Source organism: Apostichopus japonicus, chromosome 16 (genome assembly GCF_037975245.1).
Source record: "Apostichopus japonicus isolate 1M-3 chromosome 16, ASM3797524v1, whole genome shotgun sequence".
NCBI lineage: Eukaryota > Metazoa > Echinodermata > Holothuroidea > Aspidochirotida > Stichopodidae > Apostichopus > Apostichopus japonicus.
This window is the reverse complement of record NC_092576.1, coordinates 4,893,041-4,912,202: the sequence shown is the minus strand read 5'-3', so window position 1 is coordinate 4,912,202 and position 19,162 is coordinate 4,893,041. Positions and strand designations below refer to the sequence as shown.

The 19,162-nt window shown below is 36.1% G+C and overlaps 1 protein-coding gene across 1 annotated transcript; it reads left to right on the top strand.

Annotated features, from left to right (window-relative positions):
• The first annotated feature begins 421 nt into the window (after nucleotides 1-421).
• On the top strand, nucleotides 422-16,795 carry LOC139983199 (serine/threonine-protein kinase Nek4-like). Its single transcript, XM_071996592.1, has 16 exons — nucleotides 422-599; nucleotides 2,166-2,436; nucleotides 3,813-3,890; nucleotides 5,111-5,204; nucleotides 6,298-6,443; nucleotides 7,456-7,508; nucleotides 8,372-8,499; nucleotides 9,250-9,351; nucleotides 9,532-9,611; nucleotides 10,581-10,682; nucleotides 11,208-11,353; nucleotides 12,501-12,641; nucleotides 13,770-13,924; nucleotides 14,411-14,541; nucleotides 15,795-15,890; nucleotides 16,229-16,795. The coding sequence occupies exons 2-16, from the start codon at nucleotides 2,354-2,356 to the stop codon at nucleotides 16,305-16,307; spliced, it is 1,614 nt and encodes a 537-aa protein (XP_071852693.1). The 5' UTR covers nucleotides 422-599; nucleotides 2,166-2,353; the 3' UTR covers nucleotides 16,308-16,795.
• Nucleotides 16,796-19,162: the final 2,367 nt, after the last annotated feature.

The following is a 19,162-nucleotide window of genomic DNA, read 5'->3' as shown; positions in this document are numbered from 1 at the left end:
CCACAGAACGGGTAGCCATCGTAGTCAGTGTCCCAGTTTTTTTACTTAGGCCTACTGATATTATAAAATCTGTGATTAGGAACCATTGATTTGCGCATACCTTAACGTGAACAAACCCGGAAGTGTTTTTCGCGCATCTAGTACATGAGTTATAGAGTAATGTTAGTGAACTCGTCACTCGATCATTTAACTACTGACTAAGTAACGTAAATTTGATGGTATCAAAGTAGCATATGACCAATTGCGCATTACTCCTCAATATAACAAGACCATATATATACTAGTGTTTATTACAGAGTTTTTTCTCTGTGTCACCAATTTGCTGCCGTAGATATATGAGTCATAAATAATCCTCTGGTCACAAACAATGATATCGTTTGTCACCTCTTATCGAACTCACCTCTGGTGACATGCCATACATCGCATGCGCAAGATACAGACATTACGTCATGTCTCTTCAAATATAGTTATTGACATCATTGGGTCACCCTGGTATTCAATGTAAACAATTTTGACAATGCCGTCCTGCTTTCTGGCGCAGACCATCTAAAATTCCACAGAACCTTAAGACGATTGAAGAAGAAAGGAGACGGTAGCTAGTAAGTCGTAGCCTTTAAATATTCCAATGCCTGACAACTTTGTTAGCAAACTTAAAAAGGGCCGAACCGGATCAAATGGCTGGTTTCTTTCCCAATAAATATCTCTTCTGTTCCCTAACATGGTGCTTAGTATATATATTTCTAGCCTAGGTCTTATGTTGTCAGAACATTGACCAGTATTGCTAGACTACGGTGTAATGCCTAATGGTAGTACTGAGATAAGCTAGTATTGCGTACAGTATTAAGATAACGTAAATTACAATCATGTGTTATGGAACATGTGTAGTAGTCTGATAGACAGTAAATGTGATGTTGAAATGGCAAACTGTAACCTTTTTTTCTGAAGGCTTAGGCTAGGCCTAACAAGGCTAGGTCTATAGAGAATTTGTATGACTTGCACAATAGATATTTAACTAGAAGGTGCAGTGCATGTGCTCTGTTGACTGCTCTTAAAGCCATCTTTGAAACATACCAAGCTAAACAGTATAAGCTTACCTCTAACACTGTCATTATCATGACTTGGCTAATGAGAATTCGTACGTGTCAGAGCTTACCACACATTCAATTCAAGGCGATATTCAGCCAAACTGTGCAGTGGTGGGATTTTAGTGACAACATTAGCAATGTTTTTTTGGAATATATTTAATCGGAGTACCAATTATTCCTTGTATTCTTCAAAATGAGCATCTAGGCAAGGGTGGAAAAGGCACTATTGTGGGGGGGGGGGGACATTTAGGGTTTTTGTCATCCAGGGAGAGGATGGCTCCTAGAAACTAAAATGAAGGGTGCTTAGAAACTTTTCAAACAACATTGAAGATACTTATTAAGGTTGCTTTGCACATGTATTTAAATGTTATGTACTTTACACTATAATTAAGTTTGTAATATGCTGTCTCCATTAGCCTCTGCCCTGATTTTACTCATTGGGGGTGGGGGGGAGAAGCAGGAGGGAGAGTAGGTAGGGCTGTTGTTCTCCTCAGCATAGGTCAACTGGTCTACTCCTGACAGTAGCTTTTTCACCATGCCTTTGCAAGGATATTTTAAAAGCAAAAAAGAATCATGAAACATGTTTGGATACGTTTACCTCATTGGATTGTGTCTCATCTACATCATGTCTCGTCTGAAGTGTTCATAAAATATTGCCCTGGATACATTTCCACCCTTTTGATCTCCCTCTTAACAAACAAGTAATAGTTGTGTTCTTAATACAATTCAGCATTCACAAATAACAACTTTGTCTCTATATTTGAAGCAATGAAGAACAATTAACTTTTATACCGACAGTGCAGATCACTTCCATGACTATAGTGGTCTTAGTGCATTTACTGTACATCCTGGGCAGTAAAAGTTATTGAAGGTTCACAGAGTATAATTTACTGTTCAAAGTAGCAGTTTTGAATTCTCTGGATTTTGTGTCTCATGACAGACTATCTAGTTTGTTCCATTTGTAGAAACTTGCTATAACACCTGTTTGGCTTGCATAGTAGTTTGACCATTTTGCAGATCATTCAGTGATGCCATACCGGATAAATTATTCCCTGTTTCATACTTTAATTTAATTTTCAGAATGGCGTGGATGGACTAAGGGATGGAGAAATCCTAGGTCTATTGTTCTCCTTTCAGATCAAGACCAATGATAGCATCTCGCTATTAGTGCTGGGAGAAGGAATCCTTCCATCTCGGTCTAGCAGTGTCTGGAGGAGGAAACTAAACCTTAAAAACTGTTGGATCTAGATTCATACCAACCAAGCCTCATGGACGAGTATGAGAAGATACGATGTTTAGGTCAAGGGTCAGCCGGATCAGTCTACCTCGTCAAGAACTACAAGACAAACAAGTACGTTCCATTTGTCTGTCAGAATGAGTGGCTCGTTGCTGGTATTTTTTATCTGCCAACCGTTTTTATAAGGTTCAATATGCAATGGAGCAGTTTAATAAATAATCAGACACTAAAAACTGTTTACCTAAAAAAAACACAATAAATATTCTAAAAGATTCATGTGTCCTACTCAAGGCTTACTACAAAAACACCAAAATCAATACAGTAGAATTTTCTTACAATTTGTCCATTACTATGGTGATCTTATGAAAGTATTCCATTCAGGGAATAATTGAGTGCTCAAATTTACAAAGCAGTTCTGAAAATTTTGTGTAATGTTTAACTGAAGGCTCTGAAATTTGTCTGTTATTTACTATGTAAATGGTTCCTGTACATTTTTGCACTTGTGCAGCAAGTTGACCGTTTTGCGATGTGATATTGGATAAATCATTCCCCGTCATTGTTCATAATTCTGTGATAACTACCAAACATAACCCAGGAGACACTTGTTGTACTGTAACCATTGCCATCATAACACCTGCTTAGTCCATGAAGAGAGATCTGCCTTGAGCAATTTATTGGAAACTTCTGTGCCTCAAAATTAAAATCAAAACTACAGTATGAAATGTTCCCGAAAGGTAATGAGCGCAGTATTGAAGAACTTACCATGCACAGACTCCTGATATGTGAATCTGCCAGTGGCGTAGGAAGGTACTTTTGAGTGGGGGTGCTGAAGAGTGATGGCCAGCCTGAGGGAGGGGTCTAAGGGGAGGGGGTGCCCCCCTCCCCTTTGGAATTTTTTGGCATTTCCAGGTGGCCTCAGATGCAATTTGGTGCAATGTAGCACACTTCAACACCCACTCCATTTTGTAAAAACTTTTGCATTTTCACCTGGCCTTAGATGCAATTTGGTGCTCCAAATGAGATTTTTTTCTCATTTGGAAATGAAAAAGGGGTTTTCTGACTTGCGAAGCAGGTTGGCGGAATGATACTTTCCCCCTCCATATTTTTCACTGGGGGGCTGGCGCCCCCCAGCCCCCCGGTTCCTACGCCCTTGGAATCTGCTCTCTCTTTGGCTTTGAGTACAGCGTTTTTGTATGCTTCTGTGTTGGCTGAATCTAACCGTAATAGTAGTTACCAATTTTGCAATCAGTGTTATAGTCATTGCTGACTTTGTAATCCGTGGTCCCACTTCCAATTTTGCAAGGTCGGTAACATTGACTCCATGTAGTTTTCCATTTCGGCAAAACAAAAATTAAAGAATATAAATTCTTCATAAAACTGTCAGTGGCATCTTGTATTTTATGCTTCATCAAATGTTATTGTATGTTTAATGAAGCTGCTTTGTGTTGAATGCGTGGAAAATTTAATCATTTCATCTCAAAAAAAATTAGGCTCCTGGCAATTAAGAAGATACAGTTGGATGAGTCCAGGAAATCAAGAAGAAAAGAGTCTGTGGAGAAAGAAGCAAGGTAATGATAAAGGGTTGGTGAGGATATTATTTCATGGATCCATTGAAAGGATAAAGTTGTAAAATGTACTGTTGAGACTCTTAAAAGTTACGTCTTTGTGGCTGTTCATCACGACAGATTTTATGATGCTCCCATTTTCAGTACACAGCTCAAATTGTTGGTAGGTCCGTTGGGATTGTACCTGCAGTGATCCAGCATTGCTACGACTGCAGGATTCTGTGTCCGGGACGCAATGTTATAGCCAGGGATGACCATGTGCCTAAGTCTGTTGTCTTGGTGTGGAGTTTGTGTGAAAACAACTGTACTTCATGCATCTTCAAAAGTAGACATTGAAGTTTGATTATTTTTAATCAATATTGCGTAGAAAGTTACATATGCCTACTGTAATTTTTGTGAAGCTGGTTGTTTGCAAACAGTGCAACGAGTGCAGGGTAAATGTTGGACCAGGTTTTGAGGATATGCGCATTGGTAGTTGCAACTCTGAAGTTCGAACAGGCCTATGTATATATATACAGCAGTGAACTGTGGAAATTTAGCGAGGGATTTGCACACTGTAGGGACATGGATTTCTGAAGAGTGGGTTGTTGGAATCGCTGCAAGGTCAAAGCATGGAGCTACTGCAGAGTTGGCGAGTAGCGAAGTACAAGGGCAGAAATGGCAGGGTGGGCTAACATGGGGTGTGCCTGGTCACCCTTGCAAAAATGTGAAGCTAAGGCACTGGTCCATAAGCCCTATTTATTGTGTAGAACATTTCCCCCATATGGGCATTGATACGATCGCATCTTTACAACTATACTAATAAAAGTAGGTCATACAATAAATACAATTGGTGTTCGATCGAGACGCAAGCTTTCTCTACGGGACTCAAACATTTTGGGGGACTTGCTTTCCAAGGACGCAAAACTTTTCTCCTCTAGAAACATTACTGGTGATCATTCCTGATACAATCATCTGTTTGTCCTACTAGTTGATCCGAACTATCCTTCGTGTTAACATTATGCTATACATCTCTTAGTCACTGCTTTTTCATGATGTCACTTGACAAAGTGTTTAAAAATATTGGCCAAAATATAAATATATTTTTGTTATCAGATTGGAATAAACAGTATAAAAGCAACAAACAAGCAATAATTGTTGCCTTCTTCCAGCATCTGCCGTTGATGTTAATGAAAAGGACATAACTTTAGCTTCTTTTTGCTTCCTTTTTTTTGTGTTCTCAGGATCCTTTCACAGTTGAGACATCCTCACATTGTCACCTTCTTTGATTCATTCTTCGAAGAACAACAAGACTTGATGTCCCTTTGCATCGTTCAGGTAAAGAACTAAAATTATGAGGTAGGAATGTAAATGTCGTGCCTATTCCTGCATTCCAGTCCGATGTTGCTATCCATGCAGAAATTGCTACAGCTTGTCCTTAAGTTGGGGGAAAAAACCTTTTGATCGGCCATTGTCTTTTCTTCTCTCAATGTTATGCTGTTGCTATGGTGTTTGTACAGTATTTAGGAAAATTGAAATTTTACACTGAAATGATCTTATGAAAGTAACTGAAATTTACTTGCTAGATGCTCTGTCATTTTCGCCTGGGAAATTCCCTAACTTCTCCTGCTTAGCATGTGACCTAACTTGAAAATTTTCTCATATTCTCGATTTCTTGGAAAGTCACGTCCCTATGGGTGTGCTTATGATATTACTCAATACATATTAACTGCAATGGATAGCTTTCTACAGTTAGTGCAACATGGGGTGAATTATGAAGCACTTATGACATTACTCTGGTATAGTTTATTCATCGTGGAATGGATCTCTGTTATTGTAAACAGATAGTAAACTAGGTTTCATGCAATGTGTTAGCAACATACTTGAAAAGAAGATTGTTGAAACTGAGTTATTTCTGTAGAAGTGTCTTCACTAGTAATGTTTTGGAACATATATATTCTGGTGAAATGCATTTAAGAGTCAGATCTGATATTTAAATATGTTTCCTGGATAACGATGAATTGAACCTTTGAACCGTTTTTAAAATTAAACATAATGAATAGTACCTTTGTGCATATCACATAAAAGACTTGCTTGCACACTTCATGTTGGGCTTTGCTATGGATGTATTTCCCAGTTTTTTACCCATAATACATGACTGTGCAATGCTAGGTATATAGACTTTCACTAGCCTTCTTCAGTGTGTTTGCAACAATCACCATTGAAAACCATTCAATTCAGTTTTGCATATATACTGTGAGCAAAAGTTTGAAAAAGATAATCTTAATTACATTTTTGCAGAAACTGCTTGCACAATTTAAAAATAGCAGCTTTTAGGTGTTAAGTCATTATTTTGGTTGTTTTGTCAAAAAATGTTTCTTTCTTGAGGATTGATTCTCTTTTACTATGTTCTTTTCTTGGAAAACAACAGGATTTCTGTGACGGAGGCTCTTTAGATGCCAAAATTGAAGCACACAAGATCAAAAACAAAAGATTTGATGAGGGTAAAATTATGCAGTGGTTTATACAGTTAGTCATGGCAGTGCAGTACATACACTCGTTGAAGATTCTGCATAGGTAAGACTGGAATACCTACATTGTGATAGGATTGCTTAAAACTTCATTCTTTTCAAATCTTGTTCTACACATTTCAAATTGGGGCCCACTTAAACCCTCTTTGAACCCCTGATATTCCAACTATTCGGAAGGAAAGAATTGCAATTTTTGTAGGAAAAGTAGTGAATTTCTTTTTTAATTCTGATAAATTACTTCCAAAATATTATGCCATTTTATAACTAAACACCCTAATTCATTATAGGGTATGTGGTGGATATCCCCTCTCCTTATACCCCTTCAACAGGCCACAACATACACCCCTGGAGTGTTGCAATGTTGATTAAAGTATGAAAGTTGGGCTTACCAATAAAAGAAATTTGAATATCAGGTCTCCAGACTGTGACCTTTAGTTAACAACACATTCACTGAATACTTGTTCATACAGTATGTGTGAATAAATGTGAAGCAAGAAGAAACATCACTTAATGTGTATTTTAACCCAAAAAACAGTGAAGAAGGCCTTGCTCGGTCGGCTTATTGTGCAATGTACATGTATGTTTGAACACAAGGATTGTCACGGAACATTTTCTTGATAATTTTTGGCCATTTACATTCATCTAATAAGTTCTTTAACACTGCATATTACCTTTGAACAGAGTACTAGGTGAATTATCATGTTTAACACTTGACTAACATTTTACTAATGAACTTTGGAAAGAAGTCAAGTAGCCAAATTGGTAAGTCATTATTTTTGGTGTTCATTATTGAACTGCATTAATAACATTGGTAGACAACATTAATTATGAAAACAAGTCAATTTCTTGCCTGAATAGTGAAATGGATACAGCACCTTTATGAAGGTTTGTGTGTTAATAGTTTAGAATACTCAGTGATTTTCAGATATGGGTATCACAACTAGAGTTCTCTCCAGTTCTGTTTGGAGGTCAGAGTACAACACAAATGATTAAAGAAACATAACAAGTTTTTCGCTCTTACTTTTGGATTCGACAAATACCTTTTATTTTTTGCACAGAGATCTTAAAACACAGAATGTGTTTCTCACCAAGAATGAGGTGGTGAAGTTAGGTGAGTATTGTTCTGACCTGGGTGTATGTAAAACTGGTTTTGAAAGTTACTAAGAAACTACCATGACATGAAGCTTGTGTATAGACATATACTTTAACACACAGCTAGAAGAAAATAAATGATGGACCAGAAGAAACCAATGGTTGGTAATATATGTAGCTCCCTATTATCATGGTCATAGCCTGTGTTCCCTTCGACAGTCCAGGTTACCACAAATCTCACGTTGTGCTTAGTTTGTCCTATTACCCACAATATGTGAGTGCAAAATTCATTCGCTCTTACAAACTGAAACCTTGGTCAAGGTTAACAGATATCTCATGTCGTGCTAATTTTGTCCCAAGTTTTCAAAATATCTGCTTGCAGAAAGTCATATGTGGTATACAAACCTGAAACCTGACTACCAGTGTAATGTTTATTCAAGTACTTGAAGCCCGAATAGTTTTGGTACAAGAATACTGCTGACTGAAGCAAATACTGTTAGGGCTTATATATTCATACTGTACAGATCAGAAAGCGAAGAAAGAGAATTAATAGTTTGAAATGTCGTACATTAAATTAAATTTTCTTTTTCCACTACTTGCTAAAGGAATGTGTATGTGCACAAGTATATAGCTTGAAGAGAACATTTGCTCATAGCTCAGTTTAGATTATAAATCTCTAAGTGTGTTGTTTTTATTGTTGATATAATTCTGACGATGTTGTAAAAGTAAGAAGTATGAAAACCACAAAAAGTATCTCATTGTTGTGTTATTGATACAAGAGTCTCCATCTTGGCATTGCTTGTCAAAACCACTTAAACTCCTGGAAGGATTCGTTTGTTAGAGTTTTTCATCATTTTCTCTTTGTTCTTTACATATTTGCAGGGGATTTTGGAATTGCTCGAACACTAGAAAACACGATCGACAAGGCTATGACCATGGTGGGAACACCAAGTCATATGAGCCCGGAACTGTGCCAGGATATGCCTTATAATAACAAATCAGACATTTGGGTAAGTTTAATTCATTTTTATAAACAGTCTTCTTTCCCCCTTTGATTTTTAACCAAGTTTTCTTATTTTGATGGGGAAAAAAAAAATGATTGTCTTTTTTATGTATAAAGAGGAAAAAGTGAACAGGAAAGAGGTTATTAAATAGATGTCAATACCTAAGCTAAATCTGCTTGAAGGAAGTGTGAACAAAGTTTGTATAATGTTGTGCAGTCTAAAGTATTCACATTCTTCATGGGTTAGTATCGTATAGCGCCACCAATGCCAGACAGTTCATTGTTTACTCCCCTGAATATATATACTCTCTTAGAGTGGCAGTTTGAACATGTCACGCCATCTTGTTTGTCTCGGCCTACCCAAATTGTGACAGTTATAAGGTAAAGAATTGTCAAGTTGGAGGAGAATTGGAAGCAGTGACCCTCTGAAAATAATACTTGTACATAGAGTATCGAGTGAAGACCAACACTCCAGCGCAAAGTTAGGGGCAACCAGAGGCTCTGCAGACACCAATGGTACAATATAGAAACTGTATTAACCTTGCAACTCTGCAGTGACTCATTTGTAGGATATGCATTCATAAATGTTGTAACTATTCTTCTCAGTGGCTGAAATTAAGAAAGCATGGTCTCTCCTGAGTAGAAACAGAATTGTTCAGCTCTACCCTCTCCATCCCACCCACCCTTAAAATAAGATATTGTCTATGTTGTTGTTACTTCCTTTGTTGAGTCACAGGTTTTTTTTTTTTTTTTGCAGGCCCTTGGGTGCCTCTTGTTTGAAATTAGTGCCTTTGAACCTGCCTTTGATGCTAATAATCTCATGGGACTCATCTACAAGATTGTAAAAGGGAACCACGCTGTAAGTATATATAACCATGTACAGTAGTGAATAACCTTGCCTACACAAGTTTCATTTCCATAAGAGAACAAAAAAATGGGGGAGAAAAATAAATACCAAACAGATTATACAACATTTTAAAGATTTTTGACTTGACTTTTTGTTTAAACTCTTTAACTTTTTCTTGTCTTTAATTAACAGGACATTCCTTCCATATATTCACAAGACTTCCAACAGCTTATCGATTCCATGCTGTACAAAGATCCTGAAAAGAGACCAAGGTAAATTTATTCTGAAATATCCACGCAAAACCAAGCTTTGAGCAGCATTACATCAAGCAATTATTGTAATGAAGTGTTATTTTGCAATCTCCAAGTACAAGTTTGAATGTATACAGTTACAGAGATTCTTTATCTCGACAGTCTGCAAATTGTGTGGCATGACCCTCAAACGGGTCACAAAACAGTTTCTGTTGGGTTGTAAGATTTTCTAGATATTTCTCTGCAGGTATTTGAGTTTGCCGACAGAGATAGGTAAAAAAAATTTCCGTTCCAAAGTCTGAGCTAGCTGTCGTGCATTGTAAGCATGGATTCTGAGGGGTTGGTGTGCTTTAAAGTTTATGGAAAACCAGGTTTACAGCACCATTACTATCCAATTCTTATCTTAGCTCTGTGGTAATAAACTTGTAACAGTAAATAAATGGAGATTGCAATCTTCTTCTGGTTTCTTATAATTACAATAATAACAATAACAATTATTTATACAGCGCATTATACCGCCACTATACCGGCAGTCTCAGTGCGCTTTACAAGAGATAACATGACTACAAAAATACAGCATATAAGAACAACCTAACATTTTATCCCATAGACACACTGTTTTGTGTTCAAAAAGTGGCTGAAGTTCAGGCAGATCAAGCCTTCTTTAAGACAGAGAAAGTAAATCTTGACATCATTGTGATCCAGACCTCAACAATATCACAATAAATACCAGTAAATAGCTTTCAGTTGTGTACAGAACTGGTATCACTTTGACTGACAGAGGTGTCAATAATACGTTAGTAGCACCTGGAAGCATATCACATGACCTTTTATGGTTAGCACATTTTCTTACTGTGTAGCAAAACATTCTAACCTATATATATATATATGTCAGAATGTTTTATCTTCTCATGCTTATGTAGTATTTTGAATATATTAAATTAAAGTAATAAAATAATTAACGTTCAAAAACTGAATTTTCCTCTTCAGTTCAAGTGCAATTCTCAACCTACCATTTGTTTCTATGCATCTGAATAATTTTATTGTGGAGAAGGAGTCCCTCCTGCAGACATGGAATCTTAAACGATTGAGGTATCAACCATTTACTTATCTCTCCATTAGCCCCAACTGCCTAACTTGCAAACCTCCCCCACATTCTGCAATAGATATCTGTTTAAAGGATAGTTTAACAGATATCTTAAGGATAGCAGGATATCTTAAGGACATTCTACCAGGTTTCTATTCAAAGGATAGTTTAGAGGAAGATTTATTGTTTGACGGAATAAAGAGGAACTTATTCTTAGTATTATCCTGTTGAAGGTCCCACTGCATTTTTGTTTGGGAGAAATAATACAACATCATGACATACAGGCATTCTTTTCTAGAACAGGTCAGAGTTCACTGATAATGTTTAACATTCTTGTAAAGTAACATAAAATTAGTTTATTTATTAATCGATTCATGGCATATCCTAAGTCGTCTTCGGAGTAAAAGTTAAAATATTCCCATCTTCATACTTGATACTACAGAGCCAATCACACCCACATCCTTTTGGTACATTTTCTATGATAAATGCTTATAATCTTTTTTTTTACTCTCGTTCTTTCACACCTCCAGCTTGAAACGACCTACAAGTGCCAACAAAGTAAGGAGTGATGTCAATTTAAACTTTGTAGGGGTCAAAGGTGAAAGGTCAGGCTGTAGGTCTGCATTTGAAGTCAGGAACTTTGATGGTCTGGCGTCTGGTGACTCCATAAAGACTGGTGAGGATGGTTGTCTCCCAGTCTCTGAAAACATGTCACTGGTTGTTAAAAACTGTTAAGTTCTCTGGTCTTACATAAATTAGTAGTCACTTTGTGCAGGGGAATGCAGAGCCAGGAGGCAAAAGGCATTGTTCCCCTGCCTCCCCCTCTCCTACCATGGCACCTTGTTTTGTGAAACACCTCAAAATGACCTGTTCATATGTTGAACATTGCTCTTTGACCCTCTTTGTTAGTTAATGACAAGTTTACTCCTCCTTTCTTAATGAAAAAGTATCACCCATTTGTTATTAACCAGAGCGTACTTTTGTTGAGAAAGGAAGAAAAAAGTAATCAGAAATTGCCTTTTTGTAGTGCAGTTAAAACAAATATTAAGTAAAAGGTACTATGTTTTTGAAATACTTAAGTTTGTGGTACAGGTACAGGCATAGGTTTGGGAATGTTTTGGCTTGAGCATATGATTTGTCGCCTTAAGCACAACTCACAGGCCTTCCAGATTTTTCCGCCCTCAACCTCCTGGTTGAACTTCCTTAACCCTGAGGGAAATTTCGGAAATGTAGCATTGGAAATTTGGTATTGAAAACATGGCTAAACAGCATCACTTTAAGACTATTACAAAATTAGTCCAAAAAGTCTATTGTTAGGACCCTTTCAATGTAACTATTTTAGAAATTTATGACGGCCACTGAGCCAATGTTTCAGTGGACAACAGTCCAGTGTACTAGAAAGATTGGTTCTCTCATCTGTAATGCTTTGTCATCTGTTTCTTTAAGCTGTTCAGTGAACCCAATAAATGATTGACAATTTGAAAACAAGTTTTGTTTTCTTCGAATTCGTGGAAAATCTCATCAAATTTACCCAAATTTCATTCTTCTTCTGTCTTAATAACTTTAGTTATAGGTCACAGTCTTCTTGTTTTAAGGGTTCCATATCCTTTCTGATTTGTAAATCAGTCAAAGTTCCATCATAAAAGCTTTTATCAGGAACCTATTCACAGAAACCAAAATCAAAGACCACATGCAATTTTTGTTTTACCAATCCCATGATTGCAAGATGTGTAACCATAGATAATGGTTTGATCATTACTGAAGTTTGCAAAAAATGAAATATGTTTTACTTTAATGTTTTGTTTGTCTCTATTTGTTGCTAGATATATTACAACAGCAGGCTGTTGGTCGTGATCCTCTAGATTCGGGAGAGTACTCCGATGATTTCTCATCCAGCGAGGATGAGGATGACAACGAGAGGAATTCAGAGGATGAAGAAGTACCACTTGCAGAGGAGGAAGAAGGTTTGTCACTGTTATTCTTTCAAAGGATAAACAAAACCTAATTATCATCTGAAGCTAAATTTGATAGAAATCATTGTCATCAGGGAATAGTTTATCCAGTATCACTTCGTAAACTGCTATACAAAGTGCTATTCAAAATGCTATGCAAATGGTTAAATTGCTTAAAAAGTTTAACAGTGTATAGCAGGTTTTGTACACAGGAACTATAGTATTTTATTAGAGACAAAAGTCACAGAATTCAAATCTGCTTCACAAAATGTAACCATTAATCATTGCCTGGTCCTGAACAACGTTTCTGTAACCCAAAAAATGTTGCTCCGTTTGGGAGATATCCTTACCTGCCATTTTTAAAAATCTGTGTTGCAGTATAGTGATGCAAGGATTTGACACCTTTTACTTTGTTTTATGTTGCTGTTTCTTTTAAGGTACTTTAGATTCAGCACATAAACATGCCTCCCTCCCCCCCCCCAAATCTCTATCACAGGAAGTAAACAATGTAAGAAATAAAGTAAAAGATTGAAAAGTAAAACACATGTAGCCTGATGATACCATGTTTACTCCTCACTCAAGTTTTCAGCCCTTGATTGTGAACAAACAGTCAACTTGTGATGTCTCTGAAATAGAATTAGCTGTTTGTGAGAATTGTTCATCACATCTATCACACCGATCTATGAAGATGGCCCGAGATTGTTTCTCTTTAAAAATAACCATTTTTAAAGATGTAAAATTGAAAGTTTGAAAGTGTAGCCTCTTCCTTTAATAGGACACTTGCTTTAATTTATGTATTTATTTTTGCCAGTAAATGGTACTGGCAAAGATATCAATAGTTCACTGTCTTATATTCATGTCATTATGTTACCAAGAAATTTTACATTGACATATTTTCTTTTACATTTGAAAGTGCTTATGTCCTTAAATTGTCTGCTGTTTTAGATAGATTTAGCCCTTTTATCCAGTAATGCAGAAAATTATGAAAAATCACCAGAAAATGGACCAGATATTTTAGATAGACTTGTCTATGTTATGCCTTATGTACAATATCTACCAGCTAAATAATGTAGATAAATGTCCCTTTCTGTGCATCATTCCAACCATACAGATTACATCTGACCTTAATAATCATTTCAGATATTCCAGAGGTTCTAAGCAGACCGGGTTCAGCTGATGATGATCTGTTGAGGTCCAATTGTAAGACTTCCAGCCCCATGGGTAAAAATCAGAGTCCAGATGGCCCCCTTGAAGAAGAAGAGTACCCTGATGACTTTGAGGTGGATTCTGATGAGGTAATATTTACTTTTAAATAAATAAACAAATTTCCTCTTTTTCCTTGAATGGTTAAGATTTTTTTTCAATTGAATAACGTTTTGGCTATTATCAATTGTCTTTGTATTTTCTTGTTCAAAGTTGTGAGAGTCAGTAACTTGTTGTAAATGTAATTCTCTGTTGATGACAAAAATAGTAGGGATAATATACGGAACGAAAACAAATAGAAATAAAAGTTGATATTTCAAATTTGCTTAAATCCTGAATCCTTGAGGTTACAGAAATTCCTACAATCCAAGTTAATTTTCAGAAAAAAAAATACAGACTTTGCAGTTACAAGGCGAAATAGAATTATCATTATAAACTAAGAAGTATATACCATCTGATCTGATGGAATGTTGAAAAATTAAAATACAAAACATTTTTCAAAATCCCAGATACTGCAGGTTAAAGGTGTGATCAATCGTTTATCACAGTTTATGTCACGTAAAGATCTTATTTTACAGGACCTTGACATGATCGTAAACAACGCTCGGACTGCTGCAGATCTGGGAGCGGAGGGGTACGAAGATGACAGTTTCGAGGAAGATGAAGATGACTTAGATGAAGAGAAAGGCTGCAGGCAGCTGATAGAAAGGTAAGAGAACAGTTAGAAATATGTCAATAAACATTCTGGTAAAGATCATAATCAAAAACTCATATAACATCTCAGTTTCCCCTGAGTATGCATTCTGAAGGGTAACTAGTTTCCTGTGTATGCAGTTTATAGCTAAACTATTTTCCCCTGTGTATGCAGTTTGTATCTTAACTATTTCCCTGTGTATGCAGTTTGTATCTAAACTATTTCCCCTGTGTCTGCAGTTTGTATCTAAACTATTTCCTTGTGTATGCAGTTTGTAGCAAAACTATTGTATTGTATATTAGTGATTTATGTATTCTAAAGACATTTTCAGTTCAATTGATATGATGACATTATTCACTCTGCTGTTGCTCGATGCATTATATACTGTAACCAACTTAAGGAAAATGTATATCTTAGCCAATTCCCAGCATCATTTTTGCCAAACTCCCAACTTTTAGTCACCAGAATATCATCCTCTCAAGCAGGGTATGATTCACAAGTTGCAACTTAGTGTAGCAACTGTCATTTACAGACAAAATGAGCAACAGTTTTGCCTCTCACTTCATATTAAAGTATCACGTTATTAAATTGGTATCAAGTAAAATAATTACAAAAGTATGATAGCTAGCTGCTCTTCCTTTTGCAGAATTTGTGAGTAATAACCAAGACCCATTTTACAACTCTGATACAAAGGTGAATGGTTATTTGATATGGATATATAGGGCTGGGAAAGTGTCCATTAGCTATAGGTTGCATCCAAAAACCTGCTGTTTGTACTGAACGGCAGGTTTCTTCCAGTTGGTTAGCTGAGTGATCAGTCCCATCTTTTTGCACCTTAGTTGAGCTGCCTATTCGTCTATTATACAACTCATCACACAGCTAGTAGCCAAATCACTGTCAGATCAAGGCAGACATGGTAAGGTGTGAACAAATCAACTCTTTCAAACTAACCAGTCTGCTTTCAGGAGAATAAAAGTTTATGTAAGTTGAGGTCGAGAGAGCTGAAAAATGAAATCTTTGGTTAATGGACTAATTCTCGTCATGTAGACTAAAAAACAATCATAATGATTTTGGTGCACATCCAAGATCAAGTCTGAAAGACAGTACACCTTTAAACTGTAAGGAATCAATTGGTCTTCTTTTTCTTTGGATCTTAATTTGAGGTGAAGAATGATGTCATACGACATCAGATTTAATCAGCCATCAATAAATGAAAAATATTTTTCAATTCAATTTTTTTTTGTCTTGCAAACCTCTTTTTGTTACAGACATTGTAAAGATATCCTTGGCGAGAAAGTCTTCAGCGAAATTCAGTCCAAACTGAAAACCAAAAATGCTTCCGGGATTACTTCATCAGATTTGTGGTAAATAATTTCTTTATTTTGGTTTTGTTTTTGCCTATTTATAGTTAAGACTAGGGTTAGTTTAAAGCTGGTACAGAAATTCCTAGCCAGTTTACAGAAGAACTAGTCTTTGCTCAAATGCATGGTTACAGTAGTGCAGTTTTTCATGTTGAGCTATATTAGACAAAATTCTCTGGGAGAGTTTTAGGAAGAGACAAAGAAAAAATATATTATCTTTGAATGTAAAGTGTTGTTCTGGTGGTGCTTGAAGATATTATATTTGTTTCATCTATAGGAAAAGCAAACATCTCATGACATATTGTATTGAATTCACAGCTGTCACATCTTCCTCTCCACAGCCTTGAGTTTGAACACCACATTGACAGTGATCTGAAGGAGACCTGTTTCATACTCAGTGAGATTTTATCAAAGAAATAGGATTTGAGAATCAAGGCAGTCAGTGGACATGTTCATGCTGTACTATGATTCACAGGGACTTTCAAAAGCACCTCCTGCGTGTCCATTCATGTCTTAGTTTCAACAAAACTGTTCCACATTAGAAGGTGAAAGAATAATGTTGCATATGCATTAACAAGAGAATGTCTTGCAAGGACCGAACCCAGATTTTGCTTTGTCTTTGCTACCAGAAGGACACAGCAAGAGGACAGGGTTGTTTCATATTTGTTTTACTTCTAGAAGAGAGAAATGGTAATTTATTATCACCTTGATGTTTAACTGTAAGGGGTATATCTGACAAAGAATGTAAGAGAGGTCTGGTACCTTATGATCACCTAGATGTATAACTAACTGTAAGGGGTGTTTCTGAAAAAGAATGTAAGAGAGGAATGGTACCTTGTTATCACCTTGATGTTTAACTTAAGGGGTATATTTGAAAAAGAATGTAAGAGAGGAATGGTACCTTATTATCACCTTGATGTTTAACCGTAAGGGGTATATCTGAAAAAGAATGCTTTTCCATTAACAGAGGAATGTGTTTCCTTTGCATGTTTCCTTACCACACAAGAACATATCTATGGATGTGTGTGAGTGTGGATGTCGGCAAGTGGGTGATATTGGACAGGGATGTTGTATATTTATTACTACTACAAGAATGAGATTCAATGAGAGGATGAGGATGTTGCATATTCATTGCAAAGAGAAGTTGATACAGGTGAGGGACAGGGATGATACATATATGTATAACTGCTGGAAAGTGATGTAATTAGAGTGTGAGGATATTGCATATTCATTACTAATAGAAGTTGATACAGGAGAGGGACAGGGATGTTACATATATGTATAACTGCTGGAAGGTGGTATATTTAGAGGGTGAGGATATTGCATATTCATTACTAATAGAAGGTGGGACAGGGATGTTGTATTTTAACTACTACTGGAAGATTAAACAGTGAGAGGCTGATGATGTTGCATATTCAATGATACTAGATGTTGACACAACTAAGACAGGGATGTTGCATATTTATAAATACTGGAAGGTGATACAATGAGAGGACAAGGATGTTGCACATTCATTACTAATAGAGGGTGAAACAGGGATGTTGTATTTTTACTACTCCTGGAAGGTTATAGCGAGAAACTGATGATGTTGCATATTCAATGATACTAGATGTTGACACAACTAAGACGTGTGTTGCATATTTATAAATACTGGAGGTGATACAATGAGAGGACAAGGATGTTGCATATTCATTACTAATAGGTGAAACAGGGATGGGACATGAATGTTGCATATTTACTACTGGAAGGTTATACAATAAGAGAATAACGATGTTGCATTTGCATTTACATTAGCTGTTGACACCAATAATACATGGATGTTGCATATTTATAAATACTGGAAGGTGATACCATGAGAGGACAAGGATTTTGCCTATTCATTCCTTCTAGAAGGTGGTATTTAAGAGGACAACAATGTTATATATATAAATATATATATATATAGATATATATATAGATCGATATATATATATATATACATATATATATATATATTTATAAATATGAGATGATACTTTTGGCACGTTTAACCAATCTTGTTTAGTGACTTCCTGTTTTGAAGTTTGAATATATGACTCAACGATTAGCTATGTAAGGGGACAGATGGTGATGATGCTGTGATCAGGAATTGCTGTCAGGATTGGGTGTTGTGTTAGAATATGAGACTTGTGCGTCATTGTGACTTTACAGTGGGAAGGGAGGTCTGAACAATTGCTGACATTGGAGGAAGTGAGTCATTTTATAATGTTAAGAAAACAGAGTTCATCTTGAAATTACTTTTAGTAATATGGAATTGGAACAAAGCAAACTGCAGTAGTTGAATTTAATTTGCTTTAGTTTGGACAAGAATCTTCATGATTGTGAATTATTTTAAAACTGTGGCCAGGAGAGAGCAGATTGGTTTAATGCACTTGATCATGTTGAAATGAAGCATAGATCAATGTTCTAACTACAGTATTCAGATGATCACAGGAGTTGGGAACTCTTGAAGACGCTTTGTTTGGGAGGGGGGGGGGGGGAGGACTGGAGGAGGTTATACTTTCAACTATGTTAATACAGAAGTTGTAGCAGGAGACTTATTCAATGTTTATGTAAATGGTTACAACCAATCAGAATATGGTAATGGGGTAATTTGTATTACATTGCTATGGTATTAGTTAATAGCTTGTTGGCTGACAGTCTCCTATAGTCTGGTCTAATGTAGACTTGGAAATAAGAGCAAAGAAAATTGGTCATTTCATGAATTGAAGGGCAATTCAAATATTTCAACATTATATATATATATATATATATATATATATATATATATATACTTAAATAACACCCTAGAAATCACAATAAACCTGATAATCTTTCATAAATAAATGCCATAACCTTAGGTTAATAGGTTCTGTGCTTTTGCGTGCCTTATTCACAGATGTCATGATTCTGTTGGTAGTGTTACACACATCTGTAATATATATGATTATATATTATCAGCCCATGTCTGTCTTGTAAATTCTGATAAATGATGAAATTAGATTTAATCCATGTATTTTCAATTTATTTTTTGTCAAATTTTGACGTCTTCCTGTGATTTTGTTTTCGCTTTCTCAATACTTGCTTGCTTGAACCAAAGTTGAAATTTTTATGCTTTTCATCCATCATTTTGTATTAATGTATTGTTTGATACTAAAATTGCTACTTTATTCTTGTCATAAAGTATTGCATCTGTGATAAGCCTTTACAGTTTTGTTGTATGTGGAAGGATTATACTTGCAAAAAGCAGATCAAAC

Bases quoted from the DNA above. Each gene is read 5' to 3' on its own strand.
- LOC139983199 (XM_071996592.1), top strand. From the start codon at position 2,354: ATGGACGAGTATGAGAAGATACGATGTTTAGGTCAAGGGTCAGCCGGA. The intron at 2,437-3,812 runs GTACGTTCCATT...AAAAAAAATTAG, and splicing joins AAGAACTACAAGACAAACAA to GCTCCTGGCAATTAAGAAGA. The intron at 14,542-15,794 runs GTAAGAGAACAG...TTTTTGTTACAG, and splicing joins TGCAGGCAGCTGATAGAAAG to ACATTGTAAAGATATCCTTG.